Source organism: Babylonia areolata, chromosome 3, assembly GCF_041734735.1.
Source record: "Babylonia areolata isolate BAREFJ2019XMU chromosome 3, ASM4173473v1, whole genome shotgun sequence".
NCBI lineage: Eukaryota > Metazoa > Mollusca > Gastropoda > Neogastropoda > Buccinidae > Babylonia > Babylonia areolata.
Window position 1 is genome coordinate 47,302,752 of NC_134878.1, and position 15,000 is coordinate 47,317,751.

At 44.6% G+C, this 15,000-nt stretch overlaps 1 protein-coding gene across 1 annotated transcript in view; it reads right to left on the reverse strand.

Annotated features, from left to right (window-relative positions):
* The window catches only part of LOC143280348 (receptor-type tyrosine-protein phosphatase F-like), a 46,852-nt gene extending 35,591 nt beyond the window's left edge, over window positions 1–11,261 (reverse strand). Inside the window, exons 1-4 of the mRNA XM_076584982.1 lie at window positions 11,168–11,261; window positions 8,033–8,164; window positions 4,220–4,351; window positions 3,458–3,595 (exon numbers count right to left, since the gene is read on the reverse strand). Coding sequence (XP_076441097.1) covers window positions 3,458–3,595; window positions 4,220–4,351; window positions 8,033–8,164; window positions 11,168–11,195 — 430 coding nt within the window. The 5' untranslated portion in view covers window positions 11,196–11,261. The remainder of the gene's footprint in view (window positions 1–3,457; window positions 3,596–4,219; window positions 4,352–8,032; window positions 8,165–11,167) is intronic.
* Window positions 11,262–15,000: the final 3,739 nt, after the last annotated feature.

Sequence of the window (15,000 nt, forward strand, 5' to 3'; positions counted from 1 at the left end):
TGGTGATGATGATGCTGATGATGATGATGGTGGTGGTGGCGGTGATGATGATGGTGATGGTGGTAATGATGATGATGAATGATGACGGCGATCAAGGTGATGACGATGATAATGATGGTGGTGGTGAGGATGATTCTTCCTCGTTCGCCTCCCATTTGATAAGCAGCCCGGTGTCCTCGATGAAGTCTTGACTGGTGGATGAAGCTGCCTCTTTTCAGCCGGCTCTTGGTGGGTCTGCTCATTCTGTTGTTCATTGGATGGTTTTCAAGGCGTCTGAATTTTGCTGCCTGGATGAGGATCTTTGTGTCCCTTCTGTCCTCCAGTGACTGTAGCCCAGTGGTCTTCAGGATTGGGGTGGATCTCATGGCGCCAGTTATGACACGCTGTGCTTAGTTCTGTTTCTGTGGTGATGATGACGGTGGTGGTGGTGGTGGTGATGATGATGATGATGGTGGTGGTGGTGGTGGTGGTGATGGTGATGATGGTAATGATGACGGTCATGATGATGACGGTGGTGGTGGTAGTGATGATGATGATGATATGGATTCTTATACAACGCCTGTCCTCGGTCAGAGACCCAGCACTAAGCGCTTTACAGACACGGAGTCATTTGAACAACAGGCTGCCCACCTAAGTAGAGCCGACTGACAGCTGCAGATGGGTGCTTATATTTAGGGGAATAAAATGTTCAATCAGTTCAGTTCAGAGTTGATGATAATGGATACTTATATTGCGCCTATCCTCGGTCGGAGACCAAGCTCTACGCGCTTTACAAACAAGGAGTCGTTTACACAACAGGCTGCCTACCTTGGTAGAGCCGACTGACAACTGCCATTAGTTTCCCCGTGTCATTCAATAAGGTTTCAGTCACGCAAACATACAGACACGCAACATTTTACGTGTATGTCCATTTTGTTTATTTACCCCGCCGTGTAGGCAGCCATACTCCGTTTTCGGGGGTGTGCATGCTGGGTATGTTCTTGTTTCCATAACCCACTGAACGCTGACATGGATCACAGGATCTTTGAATTAACGTGAGTATTTTATCTTCTGTGTGCGTATATAGACGAAGGGGGTTCAGGTAATAGCGGGTCTCCACATAATATGTTGGCCTGGGTGATCGGAACAATATCCACCCTTTACCCACCAGGCGTCATTACTGAAACTCGAACCCGTTCACTTCAATTCAGTTCAGTTAAGAGTTGGGTTTTTTTTGTTTTTTTTTGACTCACTTGTGTAAACAAAGTGAGTCTATGTTTTAACCCGGTGTTCGGTTGTCTGTGTGTGTGTGTGTGTGTGTGTGTGTGCGTGTGTGTCTGTGCGTCTGTGTCCGTGGTAAACTTTAACATTGACATTTTCTCTGCAAATACTTTGTCAGTTGACACCAAATTAGGCATAAAAATAGGAAAAATTCAGTTCTTTCCAGTCATCTTGTTTAAAACAATATTGCACCACTGGGATGGGCACAAAAAAAATAAAAAATGAAACTTAATTATATGCAAACTGCATTTACTGTTATATTTATATTTTTTGTATTCTCTAAACTTGGCACTTTGATCTGATATTCTGACCCAACAACAGGAGCAGTCATTTTTATCATTTTTTGTTCAAACAGGAACTTCTTTTGCTAAGCATGGAAGTTTTATTTATTTTGCAAACGTTTTGGTGCGGCTGGTAAAAAAGGGAAATTACTCTGTAATTAATGCTAGGGGGCTTAATTTGCTTTAAACTGATCATTCTCATCTTAAACATTATATTTTGAAATTATACTCAATACATAAAAAGCTTCGATTTTTTTTTTAAGTGTATCACAAGTGAGTCTTGAAGGCCTTGCCTCTCTTGTTTCATCTGTCTTGTTCATTTCAGTTCAGTTCAGAGCTGATAAAAATCAGTTCAGTTCAGCTCAGCCCAGTTCAGAGTTGATTAAAATGAGGTCAGTTCAATTCAGTTCAGTTCAAAGTAAATCAAAATCAATTCAGTTCAGTTCAGTTCTGTTCAATCCGGCCTCAGTCAATTCAGCTGAATTAAGTTCAATTAAATTCAGGACAATACAAACCGAATCAATTTAGTTTCGTATAGGTCAGTTCAGCTCAATTCAGTACTAGTCAGTGCAATCAAGTCCAAGTCAATTCATCTGAATTTAGTTCAGTTAAAAATCAGAACGATGGCCTACGAAACAAATAAAATTAGTCCACTTTAAATGAGTTCAGTTCATTAAAGCAGTTAAACATCAAGTTTAGTTCAATTCATCAATACGGATGAAATCAATTCGGTTCAGTCCGGGTCAGTTGTGTTCAATTCTGTTCCATCATTTCGATTCAATTTAGATGAATACATTTTCTTTCAGTACGGACCATTCAGATCAATTAGCTGGGACAAACATCACATTCAAAAACAGCCATTGATTATTCAGTCGGTGTGTGTGTGTGTGGTGGGGGGGGGTAATGGTGTGTGTGTGTGGGGGGTGGGTAATGGTGTGTGTGTGTGTGGCGGGGGGGTAATGGTGTGTGTGTGTGGGGGGGGGGTAATGGTGTGTGTGGGGGGACGGGGGGGGTTAATGGTGTGTGTGTGTGTGGCGGGGGGGTAATGGTGTGTGTGTGTGTGGGGGGGGTAATGGTGTGTGTGGGGGGACAGGGGGGGGTAATGGTGTGTGTGTGACTGGTTTTGAGGGCATTTATAAACGTGACAATTGAGCGGGAGTTGAGTGAACAACGCAGTGAAAGAGAGAGGGGGAGAGAGAGACAGAGAGAGAGAGAGCGAGAGAGAGAGAGAGAGAAGGAGAGGAGGAGACAGAGACAGAGAGAGCGAGAGCGAGAGAGAGAGAGAGAGAAGGAGAGGAGGAGAGAGAGACAGAGAGAGAGAGAGCGAGAGACAGAGAGAAGGAGAGGAGGAGAGAGATACAGAGAGACAGAGAGCGAGAGACAGAGAGAAGGAGAGGAGGAGAGAGAGACAGAGAGAGAGAGAGCGAGAGAGAGAGAGAGAAGGAGAGGAGGAGAGAGAGAGAGAGAGAGAGAGAGAGAGAGAGAAGGAGAGGAGGAGAGAGACACAGAGAGAGAGCGAGAGAAGGAGAGGGGGAGAGAGAGACAGAGAGTGAGAGAGAGAGAGAGAGAGAAGGGAGCGAGTTTGGAGGAAACTAAATTCTTTAGAAACACACACTGACACACTTACTACTGCTTTGACGGGACTCCCGAGTAAATCAGTATCACCGACGACGACAATGAACACGAGCAATGACAATAAATGGCGAGAACGATCGACAATACACCACAACATGAAAAAGTATGTAAAAAAAATAATAAATAAAAAAAATCGGTAAAGGCCGTTTTTAGCATCCTAAATTCAAGAACCTATTTTACCGGCAATGTCTGTGCATGTGTGAAACGATATCACCATTAGTAGATGTTGTAACCCATTTTCAGTGGATTTCGACTCTGTTATTTTGGTACGAACATCTTACGTTCATCACAGAAGTCTCCAAGCCAGCCAGCCTGACAACCATGCTGGCACCGACCGTCAATGGCATCACAGTCCTGGTCCACACATCCGGGGCTGCACGAGCTCGTGCAGTTCGGACCCCACGTGGTGACCTCACACGCTGAAACACGTCATCAAAGTAATGACGTCAACATCTACGGGACTGTGAATCATGTACAACGACATTTTCAGACAGAATTTGTCAGACATATGTGTCATTCAATGTATAATGTCCTTGAATTAATGTATTCTGTTGATTTTTTTTAAATGTATATATATATACATTTTTTTTTAAACTAATGCTTTCAAAGGCCTGACTAAGCGCGTTGGGTTACACTGCTGGTCAGGCATCTGCTTGGCAGATGTGGTGTAGCGTATATGGATTTGTCCGAACGCAGTGACGCCTCCTTGAGCTACTGATACTGATACAGATACTTATGCAATAGTGCTTTCTGGACATAACAAAACTCAAACAGATGGATGTTTCTCATGTAGGCTATCTTATGGTAGCTAAATCCTACGTATAGAAATATCGAATCAAAAAAACAACGCCAACATTACAAAACTGATGTTCTTAGTTTTTAGCAGAACTATGATAATAAAAAAAAAAAACCGATGACAATCAACATCATCATCATCACCCGCGGCGACCTCATCAACATCTTCATCATCAACATCATCGTTATCGGGTCATTACCTCCATTAAAACGATCACCTCAGAACACAGAACAATTAAACGACTCACGTTGAAGGCACTGGGGCTGCTGCCATCCCGCCCTGCACGCGCAGGCTCCCGTCACGTGATCACAGTCCAGCACAGTGCAGTGAAAGCTGCACCTCTCGGAACAGTCCGCGCCAAAAGAGCCGGCTGCACACTCTGTGCGACAAACAGCACGTGTCGTCATCAGTAACAACAACAATAATAATAATACATTGTACTTATTATTCCACATACAATGGGGTCTCCACTTTGCAAACTATATCATCCACAGCCCCTTAAGTCTCCAGGCGAGAAATGATTTTATCCACAGCCTTTCAGGGAGGGAAAAAATTAAAAAAATAACACGCACACCCACACCCCCCTGCCCTGCCGCCGCCGCCGCACTCTCGCACATCGGCGGAGAGGAGAGTGTTGGTCCGTGTTTCAAGACGGGTCGGGTGGAGGGCCGACCGATTCGCCACCGACCCTGTGCCGGCGGGCCCACCCCAATCCGTCGCGGGAGGCGGTCGGCAGACACGGTTGCCCAGTCTCTGCCAGTCGAACGACCCACGAGGGCAGGGCGGCCTACGCCGGCGGCGGCTCCTCGGTCCCCGAGCGGATCGGGACAGGCGGGGCTATACCAGCGAACGCCGAAGCGCGCGCCTACCATCCCCGCCGCCTTCTGACCGCCCGAGAACCGGTCGTGGCGCTCTGCCCGCGGAAAGTGCACACGGCCGGCGCGCGTCCCGCCACCGGGGGAGTCTTGCGATCCCCTAACCCGGCAGGGCGGGCGCGGCAGCCTTCCGAGCTGAATTCCGCGGGCCGACTTTGCGGATCCACCCGTTTGCCACCCGCTTTGGGCTGCATTCTCAAACAACCCGACTCCGGAGACACTCGCAGCCGACGCACCAGCGGCCAGTAAAGGCCTGACACCCGCTCTGGGAGAGGCCCCGATCAGGAGGACTTCGGTCACCAGCGCAGTCGACAGTTGGCGTCCCATACACCACAGTTCCCGCCAGCGAGATGCTGGGGGATTCGGTGCTGGGCTGATCCCGCTTCACTCGCCGTTACTGAGGGAATCCTTGTTAGTTTCTTTTCCTCCGCTTAGTGATATGCTTAAATTCAGCGGGTAATCTCGTCCGATCTGAGGTCAGAAAAAAGAAAAAGCTCCTCCGCGACAAAGAGGTGGGTGCGGGCGGACGGGCAAGAAGGCACGCTGGCTTAGAAAGCTATCCGAGCCATGTCCTTCACCCCCGCGCACAGGACGGCACAGCGCCTCCCCCTGAAAGGGAGTCAGAGCGAAAGGAAGTCGGCCGCCACCGCTTGGAGCGGCGGACCGGGTCTGCACTTGGAAACTAGCCAGGCGGACGGGTTGACCTTTGCAGGCTGTGCGCCAACAGGAGCGATCCGCCACACCACGCCGCGTCCCCCACAACCAGGGTGACGCATAAGGCGCTGCGGAGGTTGTCCTTCACCCACATTGGGCAGAGCCCGAGTTGAGGCCCCCCAGCAAGTGTCTCGGGACCAGGCGTTGACGACTAGGCCTTTTTTTCACGGCGCCGGAACGATTTTGGCAATTTTCCACAGCTTTTACTTTTTATCCACAGCCTTTACTTTACTTTTTCTCTCCGAGCATGCAAAAGTTGACAGAAAACGCCCTTTGCCATTGACGGGACCTACCTACCTATCTACCTACCTACCTACCTTCTCACACAGAAAATAATAAGAATAATTATAATAATTAATAAATAAATAAATAAATAAATAAATAAATAAAAACAAAAATAAATAAACAAATTAAAACAACAGCAAAACAACAACAACAACAACAACAACAACAACACACACACACACACACACACACAATACAACACAACACAACACACACACACACACACACACACACACACACACACACACACAATACAACACAACACACACACACACACACACACACACACACACACAGAGAGAGAGAGAGAGAGAGGGGGGGGGGACATATGAATACAATAAAATGAAACAAAATAATAAAGTACATAAATGTGGTAGTGTGGAATGAAGTTCCGATTACCTCCCGTTTTGTTGTGTTGTAGATTATTGAGGTCAAAAGATTTGGAAGTTAAATGCAGACATAGAAGTGGGAAAGCAAAATCTGTATACACCAATACAATACTACAAATTGCAGAAATCACGGGAGAAAAGGCACAAAATACTTACACACACACACACACACACACACACACACACACACACACACACACACACACACACACACAGAGCAAACACCGACCCACAAGCACACACACCACAGGCATACACCAATGGAAGGTGGGGGGGACATAGGGGTAATGTCGCGGGTGGGAGGAGACTATGCTTTGTCACATCGAAAGGCCATTTTAAACAGGTGGGTTTGGTTTTCTTTCACAGAGCTGGTGAGTGCCGGAGTTCCAGAGGAAGAGAATTCAAGACATAATGTGGTTGTGGCAGAATGGTTAAGACGCCCAGCTGCCGATATAGATTCCGCGAGGGTCTGGGTTCGAATCCCGCTCTCGCCCTTTCTCCCACGTTTGACTAGAAAATCGAACTGAGCGTCTAGTCATTCGGATGAGACGATAAACCCGAGGGGTACCCTGTGCAGCACGCACTTGGCGCACTGAAAAAGGACCCATGGCAACGAGAGTGTTGTCCTCTGGCAAAATTGCACTGAAGGAATCCACTCTGATAGGTACACAAATGTATATGCATACATATATATGTATGCATGCACTCAAGGCCCGACTAAACGCGTTGTGTTATGCTGCCGGTCAGGCGTCTGCCTAGCAGATGTGGTGCAGCGTATATGGATTTGTCCGAACGCAGTGCCGCCTCCTTGAGAAACTGAAACTGGTGATGGCTGTGGAGGCTGCAGAAAGCTGCATGCAGCAGCAGTGACAGCAACGCAGCTGTCGAGGCACTAACAGTGGCGGCAGTGGTTCCACTGGTAACGCTAGTTCATTGTTTGCAGTGACACGGGGACGAGGGTAGGGAATGGATGGGACGAAGACGACTTATCTCCACAGCAGCAGTAGTAGAAGCAGTAGCAGCAGCAGTAGTAGTAGTGTAGTAGTAGTAGTGTGGTGGGGGTGGCGGTGATGATGGGGGTATTGTAGTAGTAATACGTAGTAGCAGTAGTAGCAGTAGCAGTAGTAGTAGTAGTAGTGTGGTTATTATGAGGGTATTGTAGTAGTAGTGGTAGCAGTAGTAGCAGCAGCAGTAGTAGCAGTAATAGTAGTGTGGTGATGATAGAGGTATTGTGGTGGTGGTGGTGGTGGTGATAGTAGTAGTAGTGTGTACATTGTGTGTGTGTGTGTGTGTGTGTGCGTGTGTGTGTGTGTGTGTGTGTGTGTGTGGTCTGTCTGTCTGTCTGTCTGTCTGTCTGTGCGGGCGTGTGTATGTGCGTGTGTGTGCGCAGGCTCAGTGTCCAGTTAATGACTAAAAAAAATATATATCTTGTACTGTCAATAAAAATTTCTGGTAACAAAAATTCAATCATACCATGTAAATCTATGGTCTATGAGATTCACTGTTCCATTCATAGAAACAAAAGAACAAAACAAAAATCGTTCAGTGTACGCTTAGAGAAAAAGAACAACAACAACAACAAAACAAAAACAAAAAACATCCTCGTGTCCTGGTGCCAGTTGCATTGCTTGGTTCTAACTTTTTTGACAGTTACACGTGACTAAATGCCTACGTTGACCGAACTACGCCATTGGTCAGTTCCATACGACACACAGTTAGTAGCGGGGTTACGACCATACTAGGCTCTTCCGTCCGAGCAATGCAACTGGCTCCAGCTGAAGACCAAAGTAGGTTTACCGTGGTCACACTTGAAGTCTCTAAAGCCAGGCTCACAGCGGGCGCACAGGCCGATGGCGTTGCACGTGCCGTTCAGACAGTTGGCCGGGCACGGCTGATCGCAGTTCGAGCCCCAGAATCCTGGGTCACACCCTGCGGGAAAAAACAACAACATTCATTGGTCAATGACCCCCCCCCCCCTCTCTCTCTCTCTCTCTCTCTCTCTCTCTCTCTCTCTCTCTCTCAGTCACTCACTTAGAATAGCATGCCCTGGTCAACTATGTGAGCAGTCGAACTGTTTACTGAACTAGTCGGTCAGCTGATTAATAATAATAATAATAATAATAATAATTGCGCCTTTCATTAAAATACAACAATGCTCAAGGCACATTACACGAGTAAAATATAACACAAAAGAAACGAAGAACGAGCCTTGCTGCGGAATTCTGTAGTTACTCAACCAGTCAATCGTTCAAACTATCAGTCTCATCATTTCATCAGCCATCAAAGCAACGATGAACAGTAGGCCAATTAAACGTATCAGTGTTCAAATTAGCAGCAAATGTACAGTTGAAAAATGACGCAGCAGCCTATTATGTGGAGTGATGGCCTAGAGGTAACGCGTCCGCCTAGGAAGCGAGAGAATCTGAGCGCGCTGGTTCGAATCACGATAATAATAATAATACATTGTACTTATTATTCCCCATACAATGGGCTCTCGCTTTGCAAACTCCCCACATAATGGGCTCTAAGCGCCTCACATGAGACAATACATATACAATAGTGCATCGTACAACACAAGAGATGTGGAGTGATGGCCTAGAGGTAACGCGTCCGCCTACGAAGCGAGAGAATCCGAGCGCGCTGGTTCGAATCACTGCTCAGCCGCCGATATTTTCTCCCCCTCCACTAGACCTTGAGTGGTGACCTGGACGCTAGTCATTCGGATGAGACGATAAACCGAGGTCCCGTGTGCAGTATGCACTTAGCGCATGTGAAAGAACCCACGGCAACAAAAGGGTTGTTCCTGGCAAAATTCTGTAGAAAATCCACTGCGGATAGGAAAAACAAACAAAACTGCACGCAGGAAAAAAAAAAAAAAACGGGTGGCGCTGTAGTGAAGCGACGCGCTGTCCCTGGGGAGAGCAGCCCGAATTTCACACAGAGAAATCTGTTGTGATAAAAAGAAATACCAAAAAAAATTGTAGTTCCGGGTATTCTGAAGACAAAACTGCAAACAAGAAACAAGATCGTTGGCAGTGATTAGTCCGAAAAATTCTTATTCAGTGATGATCTCTGCTTGCCTGTACTGTTATGACAAGAGGTATGGTGTCAGACTTGGGCTTCCTGAAATCGAAATAAATATGTAAATGCGGAATAAACCAAAGTGAATATAATACACAGCTATTCCTCGAGTAACCTTTTAAGTCTAGCTGAGGGAAAAACAGACAATATGTAATCAAAACAAAATGAATCCTGCTCTCACAAAGGAAAACTGTTACCGAACGTGATGAAAATACCTAGGTGATTTTGATGTTGCTTTTTTTTTTTCTCTCCAACGAAACAAAATCAGTATCTAAATGGTTAGAAATAGAATCACATCACTGATTGATTTGCTTTTACTTGTCACTCTAAATACAACGTCGTATCTAGATATCATTCAGTCAGCTACAATATCACAATATTTTGAGATGTAGCGCCTTTCCAAAAGCTCGTCTTCAGTTGTGTTTCTGAAAGTGCCCCGGTCTCTGATGGAAATCTTCTTCGTTCATGGGCTGCAACTCCCACGTTCACTAGTATGTACACGGGTGGGCTTTTATGTGTATGACCGTTTTTACCCCGCCACGTAGGCAGCCATACTCCGTTTTAGGGGCGTGAACGCTGGGTATGTTCTTGTTTCCATAAACCACCGAACGCTGACATGGATTACAGGATCTTTAACATGCGTGTTTGATCTTCTGCTTGCGTATACACACGAAGGGGATCAGGCACCAGCAGGTCTGCACATATGTTGACATGGGAGATCGGAAAAAATCTCCACCCTTTACCCACCAGGCGCCGTTACCGAGATTCGAACCCGGGACCCTCAAGAATGAAAGTCCAACGCTTTGACTACTCAGCTATTGCGCCCGTCTGATGGAAATAAAACTTATCTTTCCTGTGACCGTCATCATCTATGCCTTTGGAGGTGTAGGAAAGTGGATGTGGAGGTTGGGGGGATGAATATGAACTGAACGAAATACCGAGAGATGATAATAGCAGTTATAATAATCACTATTGTCATAATCATTGTCATTATTATTTTTTTTATAAATGCCCTTTTTACTGATTAATAATTATAACATAATTGTTCTTATTATCGTTAGTAATCATCTTGCCTATTATCGTTAGGGTTTCTTCTTCGTCTTATTATTATTATTATTATTATTATTGTTGTTGTTATTATTATTATTATCATTATTATCAAAGGTGGGGTAATAACAGTGACGGCAGTAAAAGAACATAATAGAGTATGTATTTAACTGAGTACAAAAAGTCAACAACAAAATAAATATTGATAAAAAATGTAAACATTTATATAAACACAAAACGCTGTAATATGTTTGTTTGTTGTTTTTTTTTCTTTTATGTGTTTGTTTTTAGGCAGGTCATTTTTTTTTAATTTACTAACAGTCGTTTTGTTATCATCATTATCATCATCGTCATCATTATTACTTTTATAAAACTCTTGTTGTTATTATTACTATTGCTGTTGTTATTACTGCTGTTATTATCATTACTCTTATTGGCTTGCAAGATAAGTGTACACCACTAGTGAGTACCTTCTTCAATTGCAAAAGAGAAACGACATAAGAGTATACAACAGCAATACAAAGAAAACGAAGGGGAGAAAAATGACCGAAATGTAGACACACCAGCAAACAGAAGATCAAAAGACTCTAAAAGGATGTTCCACAAATCCAGTGTAACTTGGAAAACATATGGGTCCGGTGAAGATATCAACCTTTCCTTCTCGCCTTCTCAGTTTCCTCCTTAATTACAGGAAATGTTGAGAGTCCAAAAAAAAAATGAATTGATTAGTTGTTGTTGTTTTTCTGTATACTGTGTTAAACTCAACCCTCAATCATCAAACAATTGTCAAGTAATGAGACTTACCGTCTGATGTGGAAGAACTGTCTGCCATTGTTTAATTTCTTTTTCTTTTCTTTTTTTAACCAGGGACACACGAACCACCTGTGTTGTTGCTTACTCCATCCGGGGCCTTTGACTGTGGCAAGATGGCGTCTAGATCACTTCCTTCATTTCCCTGTCAGATCCATTTACGCTACTGATGGATCACCGGTCTTGCCCGACCCTGATTAATTGATTTCAAAGGCGCTTGCAAAGTTTCACATTGCCAGGGGAAGGAGTTGGAAAATTATTGACAGTCGAGATTTTTTTTTTTTTTTTTCATGCAGATATTTCTTTGAAATATTACACTGTTTTATTTTTACAAGATTATCTTTTTCAATCCCCATCTCTATTCCTTGCAGACTGTGTATTATATTCATATTGTCTTCTTTTTTTTTAATGTGTGTTCACATCGTTTTTGCTCATATGTTGTCGATTTTTTTTTAAATGACAGACTTCTGTAATCTTTTATTCTTGTCCGTGTGCTACTGTTTACTTGTTTACTACGACCATTTTTCCCCCTTGTCGAAAAAAAATTATGTTTGATTATCAGAAAGGATGCTTCACTGAATGCGTGAATGCGAATGTGAATTTTGTGTGTGTGTGTGTGTGTGTGTGTGTGTGTGTGTGTGTGTGTGTGTGTGTGTGTGTGTGTGTATGTAAGTGTGCGCACGTGCGCGTGCCCGCGCGCATATGTGTCTGCGTGTTTAGGTCGGTGTGTGAGCGCGTAGATCTGTGCGTTGATGCAACCATATCAATTTTCGTCATAATTTTCATCTTCATCGTCGTCATCATCGTCATTGTCAGAAGCAAGCCTATTACGTGGCTGTGAAGGGGTGGAGCCTTTAAACTGACAAAACGTGGGCCTTTTACGAGCGATGAAGGACTGATTATGTTATGGCTGACAGGTTGAAGGATGAAGGTGTAACCCTCTCCTAAACGAATACGTGACACACTGCATTTTATTAATCTTATTTTTAAGTTGAGTCATACCACTTACCTACCTACCTAGCCATTTCTCTCTCTTTTTTTTTCTCTTTTTTTTTTCTCAAGGCCTGACTTGGGTTACGTTGCTGGTCAGGCATCTGCTTGGCAGATGTGGTGTAGCGTATATGGATTTGTCCGAACGCAGTGACGCCTCCTTGAGCTACTGATACTGATACTGATACTTCTCTCTCTCTCTCTCTCTCTCTCTCTCTCTCTCTCTCTCTCTCTCTCTCTCTCTCTCTCTCTGACAACAGCTCCTTGTTAACACTGCGTCATAATAATAGAAACAATATAAAAACAAAATGAAATATATTCTTTAAAAGTGAATGTAATCTCTTATCTCTTTCTCTCTCTGTGCATGTACATATATATATATATATATATATATATATATATATAAATATATAGATATAGATATATGTATGTATGTATGTATGTATGTCTCTCTCTCTCTCTCTCTCTCTCTATATATATATATATATATATATATATATACAGATATATATATATATATATATGTGTGTGTGTGTGTGTGTGTGTGTGTGTGTGTGTGTGTGTGTGTGTGTGTGTTTGTCGGACGAGGAGATTCTACTGAAATGGAGCTTTCTCTCGAGACGGCTGGCTGCGTGTGCTTCTTGGTGTTGGCGGCGGTGGTGGTGGTGGTGGTGGTTGGTGGTGGTGGAAATGACGAAGTGTCGTCGCCCTAGGCTGCCGACCAGACACTCAAGACGAGGAGGAAGAGAAGTGAAATGGGAGCAGCCACTTGAAATCAGGCGACACATCGCGCCCCCCATCCCCCACCCCATTTTTTCATTGGTTGATTGATTGATATGAATACTTATATCGCGCCTATCCTCGGTCGGAGACCAAGCTCTAAGAGTTTCAGTTTCAGTAGCTCAAGGAGGCGTCACTGCGTTCGGGCAAATCCATATACGCTACACCACATCTGCCAAGCAGATGCCTGACCAGCAGCGTAACCCAACGCGCTTAGTCAGGCTTTGAGAAAAAATAAGTAAATAAATAATAGATGAATACATAAATACATAAAAAAGAACTACTGCTAATAATAATAATAATAATATTTATAAGGCGCAAAAACTTGATGAAGTCAAGTATAAGCGAACAAAAATATAATTTAAAAAATAAAATAAAATAAAATAATAAAAAAATAAATAAAAAAGACAACAATGATGATAAATAAGCAAATAAATGTAAAACATGCAGACACACATTCACGTATCAGTGTTCAAATTAGCAGCAAATGTACAGTTGAAAAATGACGCAGCGGCCTATTATGTGGAGTGATGGCCTAGAGGTAACGCGTCCGCCTAGGAAGCGAGAGAATCTGAGCGCGCTGGTTCGAATCACGGCTCAGCCGCCGATATTTTCTCCCCCTTCACCAGACCTTGAGTGGTCGTCTGGACGCTAATCATTCGGACGAGACGATAAACCGAGGCTCCGTGTGCAGCATGCACTTAGCGCACGTAAAAAACCCACGGCAACAAAAGGTTTGTTCCTGGCAAAATTCTGTAGAAAAATCCACTTTAATAGGAAAAGCCAAATAGAACTGCACGCAGGAAAAAATTCCCCCAAAATGGGTGGCGCTGTAGTGTAGCGAGGCGCTCTCCCTGGGGAGAGCAGCCCGAATTTCACACAGAGAAATCTGTTGTGACAAAAAGAAATACAAATATTACAATATATGTTTTCCTGATCTTTCTCTCTCGATACGCCCTTCCAATGCCCTGTCTGTGTTCACTCATCGCGGCACCTTCTGTACAGAAGCCCCCTCCAACCCAGTTTGACCCTACCCAGACCACCCCCCACGCTCCTCTCCTCCAGGACACTCCTCCCCCCGACCCCAAGCGAAGCAACCCCTCCCACCCCCTGTCTTCTCCCCACAAGCCATCACTTGTTATACCTATCCTCCCCCACTGACTCCCCCCGGGCACTTGTATTATCCCTCCCACCCTAGCCAGATAAAGAGAGATTCAGATTCAGATGATTTATTCATTTAAGGCCATAGCCATGTTACAAATGTATTCACAAATCTGCCCCTTCTTAGCTTTGTGACTGCCTTCACCTCTACACTCCAACTTGCTTTCTACGATCGGCTACGGATCCACTCTGTTTACGCATACCCAGATTCAAACACTCGACTGTTGGCCGCCGTTCTTTCTCTCTCTCTCTCTCTCGACCTTGCAATTGGAATGAACTTCCTCTTTCTCTTCGTCAGGTCTCTGCACTCAGCTCTTTCAAGTCTGGTCTTAAAACCCACCTCTTCCCAGAGAGAGAGGGAGAATGAGGGAGAGAGAGAGAAAGAGAGAGGGAGTAAGAGAGAAAGAGGGAGAAAGACGGAGAGAGAGAGAGAGGAAGAGAGAAAGAGGGAGAGAAGGGGAGAGAGGGAGTAAGAGAGAAAGAGGGAGAGAGACGGAGAGAGAGAGGAAGAGAGAAAGAGGGAGAGAGAGAGAAAGAGAGGGGGAGAGAGGAGGCGGCAGGATAATGTGTGTGCGTGGAGGTGGGGGAGGGGGGGGGGTTGGTGGTAGAGAGAGCACACGAGAAACCACACTGAGAGCAGTAAGAGAGAACCAGAACAGAAACCTCACTGTGTTCACATCTGCATTCGTTCAGCCAGCCGTCTTGACATCCCATAATGCATTCCCCAGTCACGTGATCACATCTTCCTTCCCGACATCCAATGCTGCATGTCTGAGAACAGTCCTTTCCATAGCGCAGGTTGCTGCACCCTGTCACATGTCCAGAACATTTTTTTTTTTCATATTAATCCCGGATAATCATTCCTGGAACTTAAAATAATAATAATAATAATAATA